A 24,354-nucleotide genomic window follows, 5' to 3' on the forward strand; every position below is an offset into this window, starting at 1 on the left:
CAGGGTGAGAGGCTCAGCCTCAGGTCCCCCGTCAAGCCCTGCTGGGCTGGGGTGCAGCCTCAGGTCCGCTGGCCCAGCGCCAGGGGGATGAGGCACAGCCTCAGGTCCCCCGGCCTGGGCAGGAGGAGCAGCCTGAGGTCCCCCAGCCCAGCACCGGGGCCAGGGGCGCACCTTGAGGTCCGCTGTCAAGCCTTGCCAGGTGGGGGAGGGTGGTCTGCCCCAGCCCAGGGCCACGCAGCCTCAGGTCCCTGCTGATTGCTTATTAAGGCTTATTATGGTAACTCGGTCTCCGCTGTGGGTGCAGTCATCTTGTGTTAAAGAAACTCCGCCTTTGCTGAAACCAGTTTGGCTCAGTGGATAGAGCGTAGGCCTGCGGACTGAAAGGTCCCGGGTTCAATTCCGGTCAAGGGCATGTATTGTACCTTGGTTGTGGGCACATCCCCAGTGGGGGGTGTGCAAGAGGCAGCTGATCGATGACTCTCTCTCATTGATGTTTCTAACTCTCTATCCCTCTCCCCTCTCTTTTCCTCTCTGTAAAAAATCAATTAAAAAAAAGAAACTCCGCCTTTGATGTGGGCACCATCTTTGTGATGGCATGATGATCAATTTGCATATTCCCTCTTTATTAGATAGGAAAGATGATTCCATTTGTATAACATTCTGAAAAGGCCAAACTAAAAAAACAGAAGTCACATCAGTAGTTGAAACAGGTTGGGAGAAAGGGGAGGTAAAAGGAAACAAACTGTTAGAGGTGATAGAAATATTCTTTATGGTGATGTGGTATTGTTATGTGGACCCTGAGAAAGAAGATACCTACACTAAGGGCTCCTCATGGCTAACTGGACTCCAATTTATTAAAAAAGAGCCTAGCAGCCTTTCTACATAGGGGCCTTTCACACAAACTGCACTTCAGGGAAAAGCCTGAACAGAACTGCCTGCCTGCACTGTTTCTGCAATCTGAGCCAGGATTTTCTGAAATCCTATTTCAACCAACAGGACTGAGGCTTTCCATCCAATTGGAGCTACAACTATATCCCTCCGCCTCCATCCCTCCCCATCAACATCTTCACCAACTAATCAGATCAACTTTTCCTTCTGACCAATGAGCAAAGTACCTTTGGGACCAATCAAACTGCATGAGGACAGACCAATCAGAGACCAGGAGAAGGGACTTCTGTCTATACGAGGCAGCACCCACCCTGACTGTGAGAGTGGACTTTTCCTTTCCACCAAAGCCTGAAGACTGGGTTTCCCTGGCTGGGCTGAAACACCAAAGCTGACTCACTCAGCAGAGCAGAACAGACCAGACCATGAGAAGCAGAGCAGAGGTGTCTTACTAGAGAGAGGCCTGGCCCCAGGGCCACCTTACAGCCTTGCTCTTTTCACAGCCTGTGTCACATTACAACTGAGCTGTTTTGCACTAAATAAACTTTCCTTTTTCACTGCACTCCAAACTGGGGACTCCTGTTAGCATTGTCAGTTGTTAGTCCTACAGATCATAGAACTGTACACCTAAACAGGGCAAACTCTACTATATATGAAACACTAGAGGCCCGGTGCATGAAATTCACGCTTGGGGGGAGGGGGTATCCCTCAGGCCAAACTGCATCTTCTCTCCAATCTGGGACTCCTCAGGGGATCAGGCCTAAACCAGCAGTCAGACATCTCTCTTACAATCCGGGACTGCTGGCTCCCAACTGCTCGCCTGCCTGCCTGCCTGCCTGCCTGCCTGATTGCCCCTAACTGCTTCTGCCTGCCTTGATTGTGGGCCAATTACCTGGAGCTACCATAAAATTTCAATTTTCTTCTTTGTTAGAGATCTTGTAATTTTGAAGATCCATTTCAGTTCTGACCTTTTATGATTCTACTAGAGGCCCAGTACACAAATTCATGCACGTTGAAAGAAAATTAGAAGAAATATTAAAAATTGCTATTCACCCTTTCTCTATAATAGAAGTGTCAATCAAATTCACAAATGACAATGACAGGTTGAAATACACACATGTGATTGGCACCTGCAAGAGCTTTATATATACCTACATGTGCGAGTCAACTTAGCCTTTTATAGATATGGAATAAACTTGCCCAACTAAAACTGCTTTCTGATTTAAACTTATTCTAGCCCAGTGAAGCATCCCAACTTCTCTTAGAGGTAATTGTCAGCAACACAGCAGTAAACATCAACACGGAACAGATTATCATTGCAGACCACGCAGGGAGAACAAAGGGTAAAATATTTAACTGCAGCAGTGTTTGACTATATTCTGCACAGTGAGAAAACTTGAAGTCATTTACCAGGTCCACCATTCCTTACTTCTTTTCATTTGGGTCAAATTTCTAAGTTCTCTAAATCTCCATTTCTGGCTAAAGAAAAGAAAATAGGATTCCTCCAAGTCTCCTATTTACCTACTCCAGGACTTTTGTGAGGATCAACTTAGATGAGGCACAGAAAATGCTTCACAGACGTTTGGTTAAAGTGTGAAATGTTTGCACCTGGCTATAAAGCAAGTCATATTCCTGGGCTGAAGAAACTGCAAGGAGGCTAGTCGTAGCTAGGGAGAGGAAGATGGGAGTTGCTGAGTGACATCATTACCCAGAACCCACAGCCACCATTTCCTGGCTGGGCTGAGCTGTGGGCCACATTTTGTGCCAAGGGTTCTTGGCAGCAGCAGCTGCAATTTGGTGGGCTGTTGCTCCAGGGTGGCAGTGAGGCCTGTGTCCCTCTTAAGGGAAGCCAAGTGTTGCTTTGTGGGCACCAGGTCCACAGTGCCGTTTCTCTGTGTGCATCACATCAGCTCCTGCATTGAGCATCTGCCTCCTGGTGGTCAGTGCACATCATAGTGACCAGTCAGATAGTTGGACATTTAGCATATTAGCCTTTTATATATATATATAGATAGTCTCTCTAAGACCTTTGAACAGTGCTTGAGGAACTGAGGATAAAAATCACATTAAGACTATGTTTTTAAAAATGTCTCATCAAATTTTTATATTGCTTATTGAATATTACCACATATTCAGGGTAACTTGAAATTTTATAAAGTCCTCCAAAATTCAATTACACTTTACTAATAAAAAGTAGAAACAAAAACACAACCACACCCACAAAATCTAAAATATTCTAGAAATATTTTTTTATCTTATGGCAGTAAGATATTTAAGCAAATGGTCTTCTATCACAAGTCCAAAAAAGTTCATCTTAATACATCAAAACTCTATGCTCTAAAAAGAAAGACATCTTTTGCTATTACTAAAATTTAAGACAATATAAGTTTCTTATTTTAAACTAGCCTGATTTACCTCTGGCCAGCTCAACTGATTAGAACATCATCCCCATATGACAAGGTTGTGGGTTTGATAGCCAGCCAGAACACATACAAGAATCAACCAATGAATGCATAAATAAATGGAACAACAAATTATGTTTCTCTCTCTCCCTTCCTCTCTCTCTCTAAAAATCAATTGGAGGAGGTGGGTGGGGAGGAACATTACCTGGACTTGTGAAATCTTTCCGAAAGAGAAAAAATAATAATAAATTAACCTGACTTAGACTATGTCTATATTTATTTGATATTTATTGTTTATCTTAAAACAATTAAAACTGCCAAAACCGGTTTGACTCAGTGGATAGAGCGTAGGGCTGCAGACTGAAAGGTCCCAGGTTCGATTCCGGTCAAGGACATGTACCTTAATTGGGGGCACATCCCCAATAGGGCAGCTGATCGATGATTCTCTCTCATTGATGTTTCTAACTCTCTATCCCTCTCTCTTCCTCTCTGTAAAAAATCAATAAAATATATTTTAAAAAAACAATTAAAACCCCTATTTACAAGAAGATTAAGAAAAAGCTTAGTGTTGCCATTTTAATTCTTATAAATGGATGCACTCAATGTTAATTTGTAATTTAAGGTGCACTGATAATTTTCTTAGTTTGGCCTTTTGCTTTAAGACTGAATCACAGAATGCTTAGCCTTAAAGACCAAAACCCACCAATATGAAAAAATACTTTGCTATTAATATTTTTGCTCTCTAATAAAAAGAACCAAATATAAACAGAATAATGGGGAAATTTTAGGATGTTAAAGAAGCAAATAATTCAATTTCTTTTAATTACACTGTTGAACAAAACAGAAATGAAGAAAGTAACATTAGCAACTAGCCACACAGCCCAATGGTTAAAAGTCCAATTGGCTTTAAAGTGAGTGCCCTAGGTTTGAGTCCCAAGTCCACTGTTAATCAGTTGTATGACCTATAACTCTAAGCCTCTTTTAACTTATGTAAAAGAAATAATAATAATCCCTATTTCACACCAAAAGAAATCACTTAAATTGCTTATTATAGTGCGAACATAATGTGTTCTCAACCACTTATCAAAAAAGGGGAGACAAATAAACATACTGGTAGTATATCCATACTCAACAATAAAATGGGATGAAATGATAAACACAACTTGGATAACTCTCAAAAGCATTATGCTGAGTGAGAAAAGCCAATGTCAAAGGGTTACATACTTTATTATTCCATTGTATGACATTCTTAAAGAGGTAAAACTGTAATGATGGAGAACTGATCAATGGCTGCAGATATATGAACTCCAGAAAGGATGTGACTGTAAAAGAATACCTGGGACTTTTGAGGAATTGTGGAATTATTCTATATCCTGATTATGGTGGTGACTACACAAATTTATCTATGTTAAAATTCACAGAACTATATAAACCCCCATCCCTCCAAAAAGGTCAATTTTACTTTATGATCATTAAAAAAAAAAATTCTAAAAATGTCAATATCCCAAAAATCCATTACTCCAGTCCATAATCACTAGGAATATAGACAAAATCATATTGAGGTACATTCAACAAAATACCAGACCAGTACTCTTCAGTGTCAAGGTAAAAAAAGACAAGGCACCATCACAGATTTTGAGAGGATTAGGAAAACAAGACAACTAAATGCAATGTAGCTATATCCTGGATGGATCTTGTAACAGAAAAGAGACATTAGTAAAAAAACAAAACAAACAAACAAAAAACTATGAAAATCCTAATAAAGTTAATAGTATTGTACCAATGTTAATTTCTTAGTTTTGTTCATTGAACTGAGATTGATGTAAAATGTTAACATTAGTGGAAGCTAGATGAAGAATATACAGAGATTTTCTATAGTATGTATCCAATTCTTCTGTAAGTCTAAAACCATTTTTAAATGAATTTTAAAAAATTTAAATGCCAGAATCTTTAAGAAAAAAAATAAAGTTTGCAGTAGTTTCATGAAGCAAAAATAATTTTTTCTCTTTCAAAAACAAATCAATGCCATCCTGCATATTTTCATTACCTCAAGTATAAGCCTGATTAGCTAGTGTAGATTTACACCTACACTAAGATCAAATATATAATCTGAAAGGAATAAAATAGGCTCTACAATAAATTACATGACTTATTAGCCATGCTTGTTCCATTGTATATGTTTTGACTTTAAAAATCCGATAAATATTTGATTTCTCAAAGCAATCAGCAGATAGCTGCTACTTGTGCTAGGCTTGGAAGTGGCCAGGTAAAGACAAGCTGTGAACCAAAGCCTGCCAGGTTGATGGAGTCTCAGATATGGTGCCCACTTGCCGAATCTGTTGGGGGAGGGCTCAGAAAAGGAACAATGGCCACTGCCAGCATTTCTGTCTGGCAGAAAGGCCCCCACTACCACCACCACCGCCCACTGTCGCACTGATGTTGGACAATTCCATGTCTCTTGTGTCTTTCAAGCTGCTGCCCCAGCGCTGGAGCTCAGGGAGTGAGTTCATTTAGTTCATATGCAGGCCCTTTAAGAACTGCCCTTCATCTCCCTCAGCCTAAATTCCCACTGTTTTTTACAGCCAGAAGTTATGGGGACTTCTCTTACTAGCACTGGAACCCTCGGTTGGGGGGGCTGGCGTGGAGCCAGGATCTCTTTAGTAGAGGGAGACTTCTGCAGTTGAGATATCCCTCCCAATTTTTAAGTACTGAATGAGGGTGTGAGAGCAGCCCATTCCACATCTTTACTTTTCTACCAGTGTTGATGTGACTACCTCTTTAATTCCCTAGTTGTAGGACTTCCATCTAGCTAGATTTCAAGCAGTTCTGAATATGGTTGTTCTGTAGTTTTGTTGTAATTTTGCTGTAGTTGTGGGAGGATGCAAGTACCACATTTACCTACACTATCATTTTGGCAGGATCTGGTGGGACAAGTTTTCATTGAAGGACATTGGCCATTTGTGGTAAAGTGGTATCAATACCAGATCTTCCTGGGAAAAGTCCCTCAGCTCCTGAAAGCGTTCTGATATTCAAGTTCCGGTTATGTCCTGATCACTAAACAGGATAGGACCATTGTGAGTTGGTTCTGTGGTTACATAGGTACAAATGGAATTGCTGGATCATATCATAATTCTATCTCTAGAACAGCCATTCTGTTTTCTATAGTAGCTGCACCATTTACATTTCCATGAATAGTACATAAGGGCTCCAATTTCTCCACACCCCCGCCAACACTTTTTATTTTCTGTTTCTTAATAGTAACCATCCTAATGAGAATGAGGTGGTGGATATGCTTTTACACAAATTTTATGTGCTCCCTTTTTCCCACAAATATGTGGTAAAAATAGCCCTCTTAAAATATACTCTATAAACTAACAAAAGACATTTGATAAGGTAGTGAAAATGGGAAAAGACAAAAGTCTTTCAAAGAGTATTTTAAGGGACAATAAAATTGCAATTGGTGTGAAATGGCAAAAAGAAAAATAAACAAGGGAGAACAAATAAAGGAAAGACATTCCCACTCAAATCTTAAATTCCCTGACGCCAACTGCCTGCGTAGAGTTTTGAGTTACTTAAGCCTATGTTCTTTCTGCCTTACATCAGATTATTTTCCCTCAGCCCTGCCCCCATCTGTGTGCTGGGACTTTGACCGTGGTCACTGCCTTCCCATCATACTCTTCCTTTCTATTTAAGCTTTGCAACTGGGTCAATGCCTACCCTATTCTGTGGGTGATTGAGTGGGCAGGGCCCCATCCTTCCCAGTTAATAGGGCCATCTGTGTATCTTGACATAAGGTATCAGTGATAAGCACTGATGTTTGGAAAGCTGGGGTAAAACTAGTCCCAATACGACCTTGAAAGCTTGAATTAATTAAATCCTGAAAAAGATAAAAAGCTTCACACAAAGCAAGATATCAACACATCTAAATCAGAAATGTATCCTGGTCATGGTATATTGAATCCAAAAGAAATTTTAACCCAACTAAAAGATTAAACTAGAATCAAAGGTATCGCTGAAACCGGTTTGGCTCAATGGATAGAGCGTCGGCTTGGGGACTGAAAGGTCCCGGGTTCGATTCCGGTCAAGGGCATGTGCCTTGGTTGCGGGCATATCCCTGGTAGGGGGTATGCAAGAGGCAGCTGATCGATGACTCTCTCTCATCGATGTTTCTAACTCTCTATCTCTCTCCCTTCCTCTCTGTACAAAATCAATAAAAAAAATATATTAAAAAAATAATAAAAATAAACTAGAATCAAAGGTATTTATTTAATAATAGTTTGTTTTTAAATTAAAAAAACAATAATTAAAATTTGCATACACGCACCCAATACATATACAAAAATTATGGAATAGTTGTTACTACTTTGTCAAAATTCAAGTCATGTATGCTGCAATTACTTTTCAAAGAACAAAAGGTTTTATATTTCTATTTGTGAAAATGAATCCAAGTGTGAAAAGTAAAGGGTATGCTAAGCACCATTAATCCTAAATCGTCATTTTAGCACAAAAGGCAGCGACTGTGAGACAACAAAGTTTCTTAAGTATAGGCTAAATATTAGACTAAAATTTCGTTCTAAATTCAATGGCATTTACAGATTTTTCATTGTTGTTAATCCTTACTCTAGGATATTCTTCCCCTTGCTTTTTAGAGAAAGAAAGTGGAATGGAGGGTGGGGGGACAGAAGTGGAAGGAACATTATGTAAAACGACATAGCAACTGGTTGCCTCCTGCACACAGTGGGGATCGAACCTGCAACCCAGGTACATACCCTTGACCAGGAATCAAATCTACAACTCAGTGGTGCTTGGGCCAATGTGCTAACCATTGAATATACCGACTAGGTCTACAGTTTAAAAACAGTATGATAATGAAACCACTAAAGAAGATTAGAAAACAAATATAGCTTTATTGGCTCCTAGTTCCAGTATTTAGGAAAAAAGCAAATAGACCATGAAGTATTTTGAAGTTACTTCTCTTAAATAATACCTAAATAATACTGTTTTTTTTAAGAAGGTAAGCAAACAATTTTATAATAATAAATACAGCATCAAGCATTTAACATTAGTGGCATTTAACATTTTTAAATAATAATTGCAACTATTTTATACAGAACTGTAACCATTTATTATACACACAAGTATATCAGTTCCTTTTGTTTACAAATGCTGGTTATAGATAATATGGAATGTTACAGTACCATATTGCATAAAATTTTAGTACACTTTGTACTTGAAAAAGGGCACAAAAACACCAGCCTAATAAATCTGACTGAATGAAATATCTTTTCTTTCTTTTTAAAAAGTACATCATTAACACATACATCAATAATACTGTCTTTTATGTGGCAAAGCTTATGGGCCTACCTAAACTGCATTTTTATAATTCATAGCCTAGTTAGCTTAAAATTACACAATATACATCAACTGTAGAATATAAGATGTAAATGTAGCAAAAAATAATTTAGACAAGTCACTCACAATCGCATACATTAACTTGGAAAAAGATAAACCAAATATTCAAAGTATATTATCATGTTTGTCATGCTGCGCTTTTGAGAAAAACTCAGGAAAAATATTTAAATGTTTAAAATTATTAACATTATGGAGGTAAAAGACCTGTACTCTGAAAACCACAGGAGAATGAAAAAAGAGATAGAGAAAGGCATAAACAAATGTAAGAATATACCGTGTTCATGGGTTGGAAGAATCAACATCATTAAAATGTCCATACCCAAAGCAATCTATAGATTCAATGCAACCCCCATTAAAATACCAAATGCATATTTCACAGATCTACAACAAACTCTCCAAAAATTCATATGGAATAAAAAAACAAAACAAAACAAAAAACACCCCAAATAGCCACAGCAATCCTGAGAAAGATAATAAAGTTGGATGAGTCACAATACCAGATATCAAGCTATATTACAAAACTGCTGTTCTTAAAACTGCCGGGTACTGGCACAAGAACAGACATATAGACCAAGAGAACAGAATGGAGAACCCAGAAATCGATCCTAGCCATTATGCTCAATTAATATTTGACAAAGCAAGAGCATACAATGGAGTTCAGATAGTCTCTTCAATAAATGGTGCTGGGAGAAATGGGAAAATTGGACAGATACATGCAAAATAATGAAACTAGACCACCAACTTACATCACACACAAAAATAAACTCAAAATGGACAAAAGACTTAAACGTAAGATGGGAAACCATAAAAATCTTAGAAGATTCCATAGGCAGCAAAATATCAGACATATGTTGTAGCAATATCTTTACCTAGGCTCCTAGGACACTGGAAACTAAGGAGAAAATTCACTAATGGGATTACATCAAAATAAATACCGTGTTTCCCCGAAAATAAGACATCCTCCAAAAATAAGACCTACTTACAGGTTTCCTTCTGAGTGAAATATAAGGCATCCCCCCAAAAATAAGGCCCCCCTAGGCTAAACATGAGAGATTTGGTCCACTGATTCTGAAAGAAATGGAGTCACAAGAAATTCACCAGGAAATTCAGGAATTGGATTGTTATGATGATGTTCCAGAAGATGACGACATTATTGTCATTGAATAAATGAGTCAATTCTTGATACTGTAGGATTCACAGTTTGTCTGGTTTGTGTTGAACACTACCATACTACTGTACCGTATACAGGTAATAAATTTCCTTTATTTTCATTTAACAATAAATGTGTACTGTATTCTTCTTCATGGAAAAATAAGACATCCCCTGAAAATAAGACCTAGCGCATCTTTGGGAGCAAAAATTAATATAAGACACTGTCTTATTTTCAGGGAAACAGGGTAGCTTCTGCACAGCAAAAGAAGCCACCAACAAAACAACGAGAGCCCATTGCACGGGAGAACATATTTGCCAATAAGGGCCTAATCTCCAAAATTTATAGGGAACTCATACAACTTAACAAAAGGAAGATAAAAAATCCAATCAAAAAATGGGCAAAAGGCCTAAATAGACACTTTTCAAAAGAGGACATACAGAAGGCCAAGAGACATATGAAAAATACTCATCTGAGAGGCGCAAATCAAAATAACAATGAGGCATTGGCCGTTTTGGCTTGGTGGATAGAGTATCAGCCTGTGGACTGAAGGGTCCCAGGTTCAATTTCAGTCAAGGGCACATGCCAGGGTTGCGGGTTGGATCCCCAGTGGATGGCTTACAGGAGCTCAATCAATGGTTCTCACTCATCATTGATGTTTCTCTTTCTCTCCCTCTTCCTTTCTCTCTGAAATCAATAAAAATACATATTTAAAAAACAACAACAACAATGAGGTACCATCTCACACGTGTCAGAATGGCTATCATCAACAAACCAACAAGTGCTGGCAAGGATGTGGAGAAAAACGAACTCTCATGCACTGCTGGTGGGAATGCAGACTGGTGCAGCCACTGTGTAAAACAGTATGGAGTTTCCTCAAAAAATTAAAAATGGAGCTCCCATTTGACCCAGTGATCCCACTTCTAGGACTATATCCCAGGAAATCAGAAACACCAATCAGAAAGGACATATGCGCCCCAATGTTCATAGCACCACAATTTACAATAGCTAAGATTTGGAAACAGCTTAAGTGCCCATCAGCAGATGAATGGATTAAAAGACAGTTGTACACCCACACAATGGAATGCTACACTGCTATAAAAAAGAAAGAACTCTTTACCATTCGCAACAGCATGAATGGACCTGGAGAGCATTAAGCTAAGTGAAATAAGCCAATTGGAGAAAGATAAATATCGCATGATCTCATTCATTTGTGGAATATAATGAACAACATAAACTGATGAACAAAAATAGATCCAGAGTCATAGAAACATCCATCAGACTGTCAAACCTCAAAGGGAAGGCAGGGGAGGGGAGAGTAAGGGGGAAAGATCAACCAAAGGACTTGTATGCACGCATATAAGCATAACCAATGAACACAGACAGTAGGGGGTGAGACCATGTGCTGGGGGTTGGCAGTGGCCCTCCCATATAAAGGAGATATATGTAATACTTTAAACAATAAAGAATTTAAATAAAAATAAATAAAAATAAAATCATTAACATTATATCTGAAAAATCTCTCCATTACCAAAATGTAAAGATTTTAAGATGAAGTATCAGGTAATTTAAGAGACCATGAGTTCAGTGAATACTCATCCATTCTCTTCCTCAGCCTGGATATCACAATTAGAAAGAACATGTAATTGCTGACATCAGAATACTACTGCAGCCATTTCTGCCTAACTGGTAACACAAATTTCTAATGCTAAATCCCCACCCCTCCTGACACCTCTGGGGATACAAGTGCGCAAGCCACTTACAACATTAGGCTGTAAAAACAGCTCATCTGTTGGGAAAGTTTTGTAGAACCATTTCCTGAATTGCAGAGAGCAAATAATTCTTTCACAATCACCATTTCATTTTTAAAAAATATTTTTATGATATTTATTGATTTCAGAGAGGAAGGGTGGGGAGAAAGAGAGAAACATCAGTGATGAGAGAGAATCATTGATCAGCTGCCTCTCACACTCACCCTACTGGGGATAGAGCCTCAACCCAGGAATGTGCTCTGACAGGAATCAAAGCGTGACTTCCTGATTCATAGGTCACACTCAACCACTGAGACATACCAGCTGGGCTCACCATTTCATTTTGATTCAAGCTAGTTTATCAGTTAAATTTCTTAGCAGACTGCCCTTCTAACTAAATAACATATAGTGAAATCCGAATTGTTTACATAATTACAATTTGAATTCATCAAATCATGAAGGATTTTCTTCTTTTATTTATTTACTAGAGGCCCGATGCACAACATTTGTGCACAGGGGAGGGGGGTCTTTCAGCAGGGCCTGCTCCCTCTCACAGTCCGGGACTTCTCAGGGGATGTCTGAGCAGGCCTAAGCTGGCAGTCAGATATCCCCCGAGGGCCTAAGCCGGCTGTGGATACCGTCCCCCTACCTCCAGGAGTCCTTGGCACTGCCATGGAGGCGGGAGAGGCTCGCACCACTGCCACCACTACTGCGCTCTCCAGCCATGAGCAACACTCACCCTGTGGGAGTGCACTTACCACCAGGGGGCAGCTCCTGTATTGAGCGTCTGCCCCCTGGTGGTCAGAGTGGTCATAGTGACCACACTAGTGACCGTGTCATTCCACCATTTGTCGATTTGCATATTAGGGTTTTATTATATAGGGTCTTTATTGTTGAAAGTGTTACAGATGTTTCCCTGGCCGGTTGCTCAGTAGTTAAGAGCATCAGCCCTCAGACTGAAGGGTCATGGGTTCCATGGGTCAAGGGCATATACCTCAGTTGCTGGCTCAATTCCTGGCCATCAGGGAGAACGTGGGAGGCAACCAATCTATGTGACATCGATTTCTCTCTCCCTTTGCTTCTCCCCATCCCTTCACTCTCTCTAAAAATCAATAAAGAAGTATGCCATTTAAAAAGCATCCTTTACTTTCTTTGTAATTTTTAAGCTACTGATTATATTTTAAATTCTGTTTAAACACCTCAGAAAACAAACTGATTTCAACTTTCCCTTTAACAAACATACCTACATATACCAATGTTGAAGAACCATAAGCAGTTCTAAAATACTGAGTTTCAAATGAATGAAGGTGTATTATAATTTTGAGGGGTTTGGTTCTAAATTATGTTGTCCACAGGGTGGCAAGTTCACAATCTTAACTTTGTCTCTGAATTCAATGCACAATTACAGTGTTCAAAAAGCCACATACACATACACATACACACAGGTGAGCATTAAAAATTTACTGTCTGATCAACCCTAGGAAGGAAAATTGCCTGTCCTCTAAACATTAAGAATAAAAATCTATGCTTTGTAACTTCTCTATTTCTTTTAGAAGTGTTTACTTCCTGACATCTTAAATTTTTTCTTAAATGTATCTCCTTTGATCCTTTCTATTTTGCTAAAACTACCTTATTTAGGAAGAGATTAGAAGAAATAAGAGCTATAAGGTTATTACTGTACTATAGGAGACCCCGACTTTGGTTGAGGCCTAACCCAGGAAGAATGAGAGCAACAATAGAAATAAGAAGATAGGAGAGGACACCACAGACAAAATCCTTCCACCCTTCAGTTCACCCTGCATACTACCACCAAATTAATTTACTAAAACACTTATCATATTACCAGAAATCCTTTCTAGCTAAGTAAATTCCTTATCCGAATATTCAAGGACCTTCATAATTAAAACCTTCCAAAATTTTCTATCTAAATGCTCTGCAAGAGTCAATGGGATTTGTAAAATAAACTTCACTGTGAATGAACCTTGCAACTTCCTGGCTTTCATTCAAATATTTGCTAAATACTCACAGGGTGCCAAGCACTATTCCAAGTGCAAATGATACTGAGGGGCACCCGTCAAAGCTCCTGCTCTGAAGTTATACTCCTGACTGGACAGTCTTTGGTTGAGAACTTATAGTGGAAAGGAAATAATCCCCCAGACATTGCCAGCAGTGTTCTTCCAATGGCCAGGTATGGGGCATTGGAAGAACACTAGGGATTGGGGATAACAAAAAGACACCAGAGATCTGCCAGCACTAACATTGTCTGCTATAGACCCGAATGTATTTTGCAGCCTTATTTTCCATTCTCACATTATTTGTTCCCTCAGTTCAGCCAAAATGTGCCAAGCTAGCAACTGTTTTGTGTGTTTTTTAAATATTTTTATTGATTTCAGAGAAGAAGGGAGAGAAAAACATCAGTGATGAGAGGGAATCATTGATTGGCCACTCCCCTACATGCCCCCCACTAGTGATGGAGCCCGCAACCCGGGCATGTGCCTCTGACCAGAATTGAACCCAGGACCCTTCAGTCTGCAGGCGGATTCTCTATCCACTGAGCCAAACCAGCTAGGGCTAAGCTAGCAACTGTTAATGTGCCTTTGGCTCCTGCCTCACCTCCTACCATCTCCACCGGCTAAAGGAAAACCTGACTTCAAAGCCCACCTCAAATGCTGCTTTCTAAGAGACTTTTCTCCATTCCCTTCACACAAATCCAGATATTGTGGAGACCTTCAAACTCTTGTAACCAACCCTTAACTTAGTCCCCTCTGAGCATTTATCCCACTATGCACTGTATTATAATTAAAATACCTGTATATTTTAACCTCCTTCAGCAGCTATTTAATACCCATTTGCTACATTCCTGAACTATCTAGGAGCTACAGTAGCAGAACTAAATTATTCCATATTTATTTTTAAATATGTAACATCCAAATGGTAAATGTAAAATGTAGAGACAAATATTCTATATGCTTTTTATTGCTTCAATCTTTTTCTAGTTTTATTGAGATGTAATTTACATACCATAAAGTTCTCCCATTCAAAGAGAGAACTTTATGGTATGTTTACAGAATCATGCAGCCATCCAATCTAATTTTAATCACTCTAAAAAAAAATCTTATCCCTACATTAGCAGTTACTTCCCATCCTCCTATTCCAGTCCCTCACCCCAATCCTAGATAAGTAAAATCTGTCCTCTTTCTCTATAGATTTGCTATTCCAGAAATGTTATTTTAATGATACAATACAATATGTGGTATGAGGCTTCCAACATCTGCACTGTTTGAATCTTATAGCATAAGAATAAGCTCACTATACTTAACACCTCATGGAATTTATATCCCAGTGGAATAACACGAGAAATAAACATGAAAAGAAATAAACATGTCACCTTTAGATAATAATAAAAAGGAGGGAGCCAAATATATGGTGACAGAAGATGATCTGACTTTGGGTGGTGAGCACACAATGCAATATATTGAACATGTACCACAGAAGTGTACACTTAAAACTTATATAATCTTATTAACCAATATCACCCCAATAAATAAAGTAAAATAAAATAAGAAAAAGAAGAAAATAAAACAGGGTAAACTGAACAGAAAATAAACCAGAACAAAAGGGAGTCTCTAGGTAGGGTGGTCAGAAAAGACCAATCTGAGAAGATAATTTTGACCTAAGATGTGAAGAGCTGGAAGGGGAATATCCCAGGCAATGGAAACAGCAAAAAAAATAAAACTGAGAAAAGAATAAATCTGGCAAATTCAAGGAACAAAAGGAAGTCAGTGTGACTGAAGTATTAGGTCTAGTAATAATTAATGTCGTTTTCTAATACTTTTTAAAATCGAACTTATTTAAACAATACAACAAAATTTAATCAACAATATAGTTGCCGTTGTTTTCTACTACTTGTGCCCAACGCTCAGGAAGCATTTTAATCCCTCTGTTGTAAAATTCTTGTGATTTTGATGCAAAAAATTCGGTCAATGCATTTTTGAGGCATTCTTCATTATTAAATTTTTTCCAAGAAGAAAGTTTTGCAAAGAACGAAACAAATGGTAATCGGAAGGGACAATATCAGGAGAATATGCAGGTTGAGGGAGAACTTCCCATTCCAACTGGCGCAGTTTTTCAGCAGTGATTCTTGCAGTATGCGGTCGTGCGTTATCGTGGTGAAGAATTACGCCCTTCCGATTAATCAGCGCGGGTTCTTTTTCTCTTAAAGCTTGGGCTAACCTTTCCAATTGGGCACTATACACTGCACTTGTAATGGTTTGGTTAGATGGTAAAAGTTCATAATGAAGAATTCCTTTAAAATTCCACCAAACACACAACATCACTTTTTTCGCATGCAAGTCAGGCTTTGGCGTGGGCTGCGGAGCCTCATTTTTGTCCAACCATTGAGGCTGCCTTTTCAAATTTACAGCACCCATTCTTCATCTCCGGTAACAATTTGCTCTAATAACGACAAACGGTTTTGACGAGAGAGGAGCGAACTGCAAATTGCGACTCTTTGATTACGGTTGTTGTCGGTCAACTCATGAGGAACCCATTTTCCAAACTTTTGGACTTTGCCAAGTGCACGCAATTGATTGGAAATTGTTTTTTGTGAACAATTTAAAGTTGTCGCAAGCTCTTGTTGGGTAATTTGAGGATTTTGCACCAAAAGAGCTTGAAGAGCTTCTTGATCAAAATTGGACACACGGCCTCGACCACTCTTGTCATCTAACGAAAAATTTCCCTCGCGAAATTTCTCAAACCAACGCTGGCATTTTCTGGCGCTAACTGCATCTTGACCAAGAGCACTACAGATGTTTTTTGCAGCCTCACTTGTTTTTCTTCCTAATTGGAACTCGTAAAACATGCAGTGCCGAATATGCTCTTCATCCGCCATCTTCTTAGCCCTAGTTTTGCAACATAAACCAAACCAAACACAAACTTTTTCAAGCAAAACTTGTTAATTGCACTTCACACGTTCTGTAGATACCACGTGTTTGAAGGTTATGTCAATACAAGTCAACGCCAAGCAAGATTTTAAACGAATGTTTAAAAACGACATTAATTATTACTAGACCCGATATAATGAAGAGGCAGAGAAAGTAGATGAAGTTGGGGATGTAAGCAGAGGCCAGATAATCTTGGACCTCAGAGCATACTAAACTCTTTGGATTTTAAAATGCAATCACTTTTAATACCTTATATTTCTTTAAATATAGGTGTTCATCTATGCAAACACTTGTTGAACTTTTACAGCTCTTCTAAATACAACTAATAATAGTGAATATTAAAGAGACTACTTGAGTAAATCCATGGCATTTAATTAGTTATCACTTTATTTTATAGAACACCTAAAACATGAGTACCAATGATAAACATAGTCCTGCATATGAATTATAAGCATATGAACGCATCTTTATACATTTATTATCTAATCTTAACCAAGTAAAGTGTATGCCTTACTGACAATAACTAGCAGCTTTGTCTTAGAATATTAAGGTCATTTTCAAAGAAGCAAGCCAAAAAAAACATAGTTGTAATCAATCTCATAATATAAACCTAGGCTTCATTTTTTTCATTGGTTTCTAATTAACTGACTGCTTTTCTCCACTCTACTAATTAAAAATATCTCATTGCTAAACACAAAACCTACGGACACAAAACATTCTACATGTTTTTACATTGTTTTAATCTTTTAAAACAAGCATTTTCACATATTACTTCTACATTTGGTTTTTTCAAAGAGAAAAAAAAATTCTTAAAACTCTAGAGACACAAATGTCACCTTTGATAAAAGAATATGCTATCTAGTCCCAGCTTCATCTCAATGGCTCTGCCTCCAGGCACTGTGCGCTCCTGCAGAACCAGACTACTTGCCAGTCTCATACTTGTTCCCTCACCTCAGCTTTTTGATTCACATTCCCCACTGGGAGAAATCCAACCAGTTCTTCCAGGTCCAGGGCAAACATTCTCCCTCTGTGTATGTCTCTTTCCCAGTCCTCTTCCCTGAGCAGAACTGTTTTCTCACCTCTGCGCTTCCACAGCTCAGATGCAACCTTACTGGGTGCTGCCTGGTACTCCACTATATGATTCTGCATCCTGGACAGAAACATCGTCACCAAATTACGCCCTTAAGCATACCCTCAGATGGACGAACATAATAAAGCTTTTAAATTAGTGGATCTCAGTAAAAGCCACATCCACTTTGGCACCATTTGGTACAATATGATACAAGTCATTACAAAATGCAAGGTCAAGAATTAAGCCCTATTTGGAGATATTTAAGGCAGTGCAGTCTTTACTTCCTTCCAAGTTTGGACATAATTTTTCTAGTAAATGGTTTCTTAATAATCACACAATCCCACTACTTAAATGAAACTTTTCCACTCTCATAACCTATTTAAGAACTGTTCAACAAAGTGTGTGAGTGTTATGTGTTATCAAGAATTGATGGCTTTAAACCCAGAGCACAGAAAAGATGAAAGATCTACACAAGTCATACAGCTAATCACAAGGGCTAAAATAGGATCCCATTCTCACTCTGTCCACTGCCTCCTAACACGAAGGACCTGAATGAACACCAGTAACTTTCAAAGACATCTAATTATGCTTGGTATAGAGTAAATGTTCAAATATTTGAGTTAATAAAGATCATTTAAGACATCTTCAGGTGTGGGGGTTTATGTACAATGTAGACATCATCAATCCTTCATCGTGCAGATCATACTAACAGATTATTTCTAAGCATACCAATAACAAAACTTCTGTTCTTAGGAATGGCACGGGCCAGAAACCCTCCACCAGAGCCGCATTTTCCTTCTCCGTTTGTTCCCAGGGGCACAATAAACATTCTATAGCTCACCCCATTTTCTAACTTCAGTTTGCATTTTAAGATAAAGCTTTTGTCTCATGTACAGCTCACATGCTGCTGACACAGCTGCCCCTTCTTCGGAATAAACACAAGGCTTCTATATTTAAAAACACAGTGAAACTCTGTTATTAGCATCCCCTTCCCAGTCTCCGGCCAACAGTCTCTCCCAAGCCCCACCTCCACCCCAGGAGTATCTCTCATAGGCGCTCCAGGCGCTATTCCTTCAGAAAGTCCATTTTCTTTCTTTTTTTTTTTTTTTAAACACATCTCATCGGAGTGGCATTTTCCTTTGCAGCTCGTGTGTGTGTGTGTGTGTGTGTGTGTGTGTGTGTGTGTGTGTGTGTTGTGTGTGATTTTAAAAAGGAGGGGAAATATAGGATCCCCTTCCCACGCAAAAGAACCTGCGGGGCTGTGACCCGCAGCCCGCGCCCCGGGGTCCAGGTGGGACACACTCGCCGGCGGCGCGCGGGCTCCGCGGGGGACCCAGGGCGGCGGGGCCGGTCCCCCGGAGCTTGGCAGCCGCGCTGACAGGAGAGCTCGCCCCGCGGGCACCCGGGCTGGTCGACTCGCCCCAGGCGAGCGAGCGGGGATCTCCCCTCGCCCCAGGCGAGCGCCCCCGGGAGGCTGCTCTGTGCCTGGAGGGGGGTCGGTACCACCCGGCGACGCGTTCGCGTGGGCTCCCCGCAGGGCGCGGGCCCCGCCGGCTCAGGGCAGGGCACACCCGCCCGTGTCCCTCGGGGCGGTCGGAAGGGGGCGCCGAGGAGGGTGTGGGCCTGGGCGGCGTGCGGGGAGGAGGTGAGGCGAGGCCGGAATTCATCGTCCACCTCCCGAGCGTTTGGACGGGACGCCGGGGACCGGAGCGGCGGGGGCAGCCCCACGGAAAGTGAAACTCCCTCCCGGCGGCCCAGCCCCGCGGCCCGGGCGCACCCGCTCCGCAGCCCGCCCGGCGCAGCACTCGTGACTCCCACAGCCCAGCCCGGGGCATGGCGCGAGTAGCCAGTCCACCGTCTCCTTTTGCACACCCTCACTGGTGAGGGGAGCCAGTCATTAGGAGTCCAATAAGTTAGTTGCCCAAGCCTCTTAGTAAAAAAAAAAAAAGAAAATTAAAAAAAGAGTGTAGGACGTTCCCATACCGGGAGTCGAACCCGGGCCGCCTGGGTGAAAACCAGGAATCCTAACCGCTAGACCATATGGGAAGCGCTAGTGAAGACGCCGCAGTGACTCACCTGACAAGCGCTCGCGCCCGCGTTGCCTCCTCCACGTCCTGTCGCCGCGGTTCCCGCCGCTTCTGCGCCACTCAACGCCGCTCCCGCCGCTCCCCACGCGCTCCCGAGCGAGGGAACCAGACCGGCCCCGGCGGCGCGCGGGCGGCGCGGAGGGGGACGCGGCCGCGCCGCCGCCTCGGGAAAGTTCTGAGGCGAACCCCGCAACTCGCGGCCGCGAAACCAGCGTTTCACCTTTCCTTTTTTTTTTTTTTTTTTTTCCTTTTCTTTTTTTTTTAAACTCCGCCAACGGCCCCCAGCCTACGGGTCCGGGTTGCTCCGCTGGTCAAAGTGCGTGCGGAGTAAGTTGGCAAAGTTGAGGGCGGCGACGTCGCGGGGAACAGCTGTTTGTGTTCGGGGCGGAGGCGGCGCCCGAGCTCCCCGGCGGCGAGCCGGCGAGCCTAGAGGGTGGAGGTGGAGGTTCTGGGTCCCGGGGGAGGAGGAGGGCGGAATGCCGCGGAGACCCGAGGCTTCGGGGTAGCGCCCGTCGGCGAAGGTCCCGTCGCGCCTTGCCCCTTCTGGGTGACCTCAACCCCTTTATACCCACCCCGCCTCTCGGGAGCCGGAGTCCCGCCCCTGGGGGACGGGGGGCGGGGACGAGGAGGAGATTCTGCGCGCGGATTGCCTCCTCCGGGCACCCGTAGTCGGGAACCGTGGAACCCTGGTCCGGGGGGGCGGGCGGGCGGCGTCGCGGCTCCGAGGCTCGGGTGGGCCTCTCGCCGGCTGGGCTGCTTCTCGCCCCGGGAGGGGAACGCGAGCTCGAGCCGGGCCCGCGGGCGACACGCGCGGAGCGGCTGGTCCAGTCATGTGAGTTGGGTCTCGGGCTCTAAACAAGGATGTTGTTCCCCGGGGCGGCCCTGCCTCCCTCCCTCCCGGCTCTCCGCCGCCGCCGCCGCCGCCTGGGCCCCGGTGCGCGCCCCCGCCCTTCGGTTGGAGGCGGGATGGGCGCGCTCCTCACTCGCCGCGGACCGGCCGGACCGGTTCTGCGCGCGGTGGGAGCCCTGCCCCGGGGAGCGCCCGGGGGCGCGGAGGGCGGGCTCTCGGGGCGCGGGAGGGGAGGTCGGCGGCGGCCGGTGGAAGTCAGAGGGCGGAGGGCTCCCGCCACCCGCCGGCGGGGTCGCCGCAGCCTTGGGGTCTCTTTGGCCTGAGCCGGGAGGCTGTGAAACGAGGGCGGGACTGCGGCCGCGGCTGATCCTCCGCCTTTAGAGCGGCGGCCCGGGTTTGGGGAATGATTTCCCCCGTCTGCCGGCTGAGAGGTCCCTTGGTTTGCCAGCTCCCTCCTGCCCGGAGGCTCAAGAACAAATTGCACCAACTGATGGTCCCGGAGGAACCACAGCCTTCCAGAGGAGTCCTGTGCTTTTGTTTGTTCTTCTGGTGCAAGTAACTTGACGTAAAGCAAGCTTTATGTATGAGCTTATTCAGACCTCCGTTACAGCCACCTCTCAAAATGCCAGAAAGGGAAAGACAAATCTTCCCTAAGATGTTACTTATTTCTTCACACTGATGACATGAACAAATGGGGGGGACGCCCCCCCCTTTTTTTTTTCTTTTAAGCTGTTTTATCTGAGGGAGTTTTAAAACCGTTGCAGACTTTTCTACGTGAGTGGCAACACTTTCAGACAAATGATAAAAACGGTGCTGTGTGTATACAGCAAGACAGATTCAGTAGCAGAGGCTTATATGTCAAATTCTACGATGTAAAGCATGCAGAGTTTTACCTTTTTAACTTATAAGTAAGCTTAGACTTATTTTTCCCTTTTTCAGGGCCGACTACTGGAAGTCACAACCAAAGAAATTCTGCGATTACTGCAAGTGCTGGATAGCGGACAACAGGCCTGTATGGCAATTCCACTGATAGATTCTAATAATGTATTTATGTGAAGTGTTCCCTTTTTTTAATCTAAACTTGGGAGTTTACAAAACATTTTCATATATATTGCTCTAGATCAGTGTTTCCCAAACTTTTGACTTATGTATACCCCTTCTATAATTTTAATTTTCATAACGCTGAGTACCCTCGTACTCATGAGAACGTAGAATTAGGCGCAGCTAAGCACCTAATTCCCCACCAAACTCCAGTGCAACGCGTACCCCTACCAAACTCTTCCCGTACCCCTGGGGGTACGCGTACCACACTTTGGGAAACACTGCCTAGATGTTTCAAATTTTTCTATTATCTTTTTTTGTTGATAATCCTCATCCAAGGATATTTTTCCTTTGATTTTTAGAGAGTGAAAGGGAGGGGGAGAGACAAACATCCATTGCCTCCCCCACACACCCTGGAACTCTTCAGTCCACAGAGCAAACTGGCTAGGGCTTCTGTTATCTTTTCGTTCCTTGTGTGCCTTCTTCCTTTTCATCGGCCTAAATTTGTATATATATGTATTAAGCCCAATTAATTCACTATGGCCCTGCAGTCAAATTTAGGAAATGAACATTGAGTGTAGGTAATCTCATCTGTGCCTATGAAACATCCAGTTATGATGGTATTGTTTTTAACACTGTCACATACAAAGAAAAGTGGAAAGCCCTTAATGTGTAAGAAGAAACATTGTAGTTTTTCTTGTAAGTTTTTTGCTCTAGAGATAATAAAATATATTTGATGCTTATGTCTATAAATGCTTAAATTTGAAAAAACATCATATGTTAAAAAAATACGTTTTTTTAACATATTTTATTGATATTTTACAGAGAGGAAGGGAGAGAGATAGAGAGCTAGAAACGTCAATGGGAGAGAAACATTGACCAGCTGCCTCCTGCACACCCCCTACTGGGGATGTGCCTGCAACCAAAGTACATGCCCTTGACCGGAATCGAACCTGTGGCCTTTCAGTCCACAGACTGACGCTCTACCACTGAGCCAAACCGGTTTCGGCTGAAAATGGCAACTCTTAAGCAAATCATATTACTGTGTCTCTTAGTGTAGCTTCAGCCTTTAAGACGTGAAACAGAAGCAGCAGCATTGTCTTTTTTTTTTTAACTCCTCTCATGCATGTCATAGGATTGTGTACATTAAGCATGTCAAACTCAAAAGCTATAATAATACAGGCCAACTAAGGTTTAAGTTTATGTGGGCCACAAAAAAACAAAAGCTTCAATTTTCATAGAAACGTAGGTTTATTTTTATAGAGATGCTGAATACAAAGGACTGAAATAAATGAGTAATCATTAACATGAAATAATGGAAAATTTTAATAAAAAATAATATTTTTTTCTTGAACATTAACTTGCCAGACACTAAATAACTGCACAAATTAATAAGCGTAATTCAAACAAACCTATTTTTTCTTTTTCTCTGAAAGTGAAATATTTCCTGTTGCGAACACCAAACAGGTCAATCCAAGACTACAGTAGGTCCTCGGGTTCCATGTAACATGATTTTCGCCGGAAGTCAGAACCCACCTAGATAAGCACCTATGTCACTCACATGGAGCACATACACAGCAGTAATGAAGTGAAACAGTAAAAAAAAAAATTTTTTAAAGAAAGATAATTCTTGACCTTGTGGTAAATAAATAATAAAAAATATAAAGCACATATGTACATACGTCGAAATGACGGAACTTTTTTTATATAAATAAATGGGAGATGACGATGTAACCATGAAATGACATAAATCAAGTGCGAGGTAACCCGAGGACTGCCTGTAATGAGGTGGCAATCGGCTGCTAAAATATTCGCTGCTAGTGTTAGTGAAGAGAAATGATGAGCCTGGCATAAGGTGTGTAAGGGAAATGAATGCAACACAATTATAGTTATTAGTCATTAGTGAACATTGTAGTTCATTATTATAACAGGATGATGTAAAAATTGTTATGAAATTTTTATTAAAATGTTTCTTACATACTGTTATATTGGCTGGGCCGCAAAAATATTTGTTGTGAGCCGAGAGGTTGACATGCTTGCTGTACATAGTACCTATAGGCTTGGGTATTTTAAAAATATATTGCATATTCATATCCTTTCTTTTTACTTGATAGAGTTGGATGCACAAAAGAATAATAGCCCTGTCTGTAACAATGTTGTACTTGTTTAGTAGACATTTATTTACTATTGTCTGCAAAAGTCAGAAACATCAATGTGTCTATAAGGAGTTTGGGTTTTTCTTTCTTTTTTTTATTTTTGGTCTTTTTTGAATAGTTGCTAAAGTTCTTAACTATCTTGTTTGACTTAGGCCATCCTACACAAATCACTGATAGTATCTTCCTTGGAGGTGAATCAGTTCAATGAATTCCATGAGTTATGTAGAGTAAATAATTTCTCTAGGATAGTCTTTCTGCATCTCCTTGAATTGTTAATACTCACAACTTTAACCTTTACTTAGAAGCAAAATTAATTTATTTTTAATGGACCTGTAACAGTCTTTGTGGTGTATAATAAATTTTAGAAAAATTAATATGTGAAAAATAAAGGATGAACATTTGCCCTAAAAGTCACATTTTTAAAGAGGAATTCACAGTTCTTTAGAATAGCTCAGGTAATGCGTTGTGTAAGATTTGATTTACAAAATTTATTTTGCAAAGTTTTAGCAGATAATTCTTATGTGTACAACCATAGGGAGTATTTCTGGCTGTTTTAAATGTGTGATAACATTCAGTCATCCACCTCTGTTATTCATCCAAGTTAC

General features: G+C 41.3%; 2 protein-coding genes across 4 annotated transcripts in view; one reads left to right on the top strand and one right to left on the bottom strand.

Annotated features, from left to right (window-relative positions):
• Window positions 1-19,835, bottom strand: part of ELF1 (E74 like ETS transcription factor 1) — a 99,209-nt gene extending 79,374 nt beyond the window's left edge. For 2 of the 3 annotated variants that reach the window (XM_084876557.1, XM_084876553.1), the window contains exon 1: window positions 19,692-19,835. The gene's annotated coding sequence lies outside the window, so the exon portion shown is untranslated. Of the gene's footprint in view, window positions 1-17,494; window positions 17,715-19,691 lie in introns of those variants that run through there. The other variant, XM_084876556.1, reaches the window with a different exon arrangement.
• Window positions 19,836-20,391: 556 nt separating this feature from the next.
• The window catches only part of WBP4 (WW domain binding protein 4), a 28,259-nt gene continuing 24,296 nt past the window's right edge, over window positions 20,392-24,354 (top strand). Inside the window, exons 1-2 of the mRNA XM_084876565.1 lie at window positions 20,392-20,534; window positions 21,492-21,564. Coding sequence (XP_084732691.1) covers window positions 20,533-20,534; window positions 21,492-21,564 — 75 coding nt within the window. The 5' untranslated portion in view covers window positions 20,392-20,532. The remainder of the gene's footprint in view (window positions 20,535-21,491; window positions 21,565-24,354) is intronic.

The sequence above is a fragment of the Pipistrellus hanaki genome, assembly GCF_964339955.1.
Source record: "Pipistrellus hanaki genome assembly, chromosome: 3".
Lineage (NCBI taxonomy): Eukaryota > Metazoa > Chordata > Mammalia > Chiroptera > Vespertilionidae > Pipistrellus > Pipistrellus hanaki.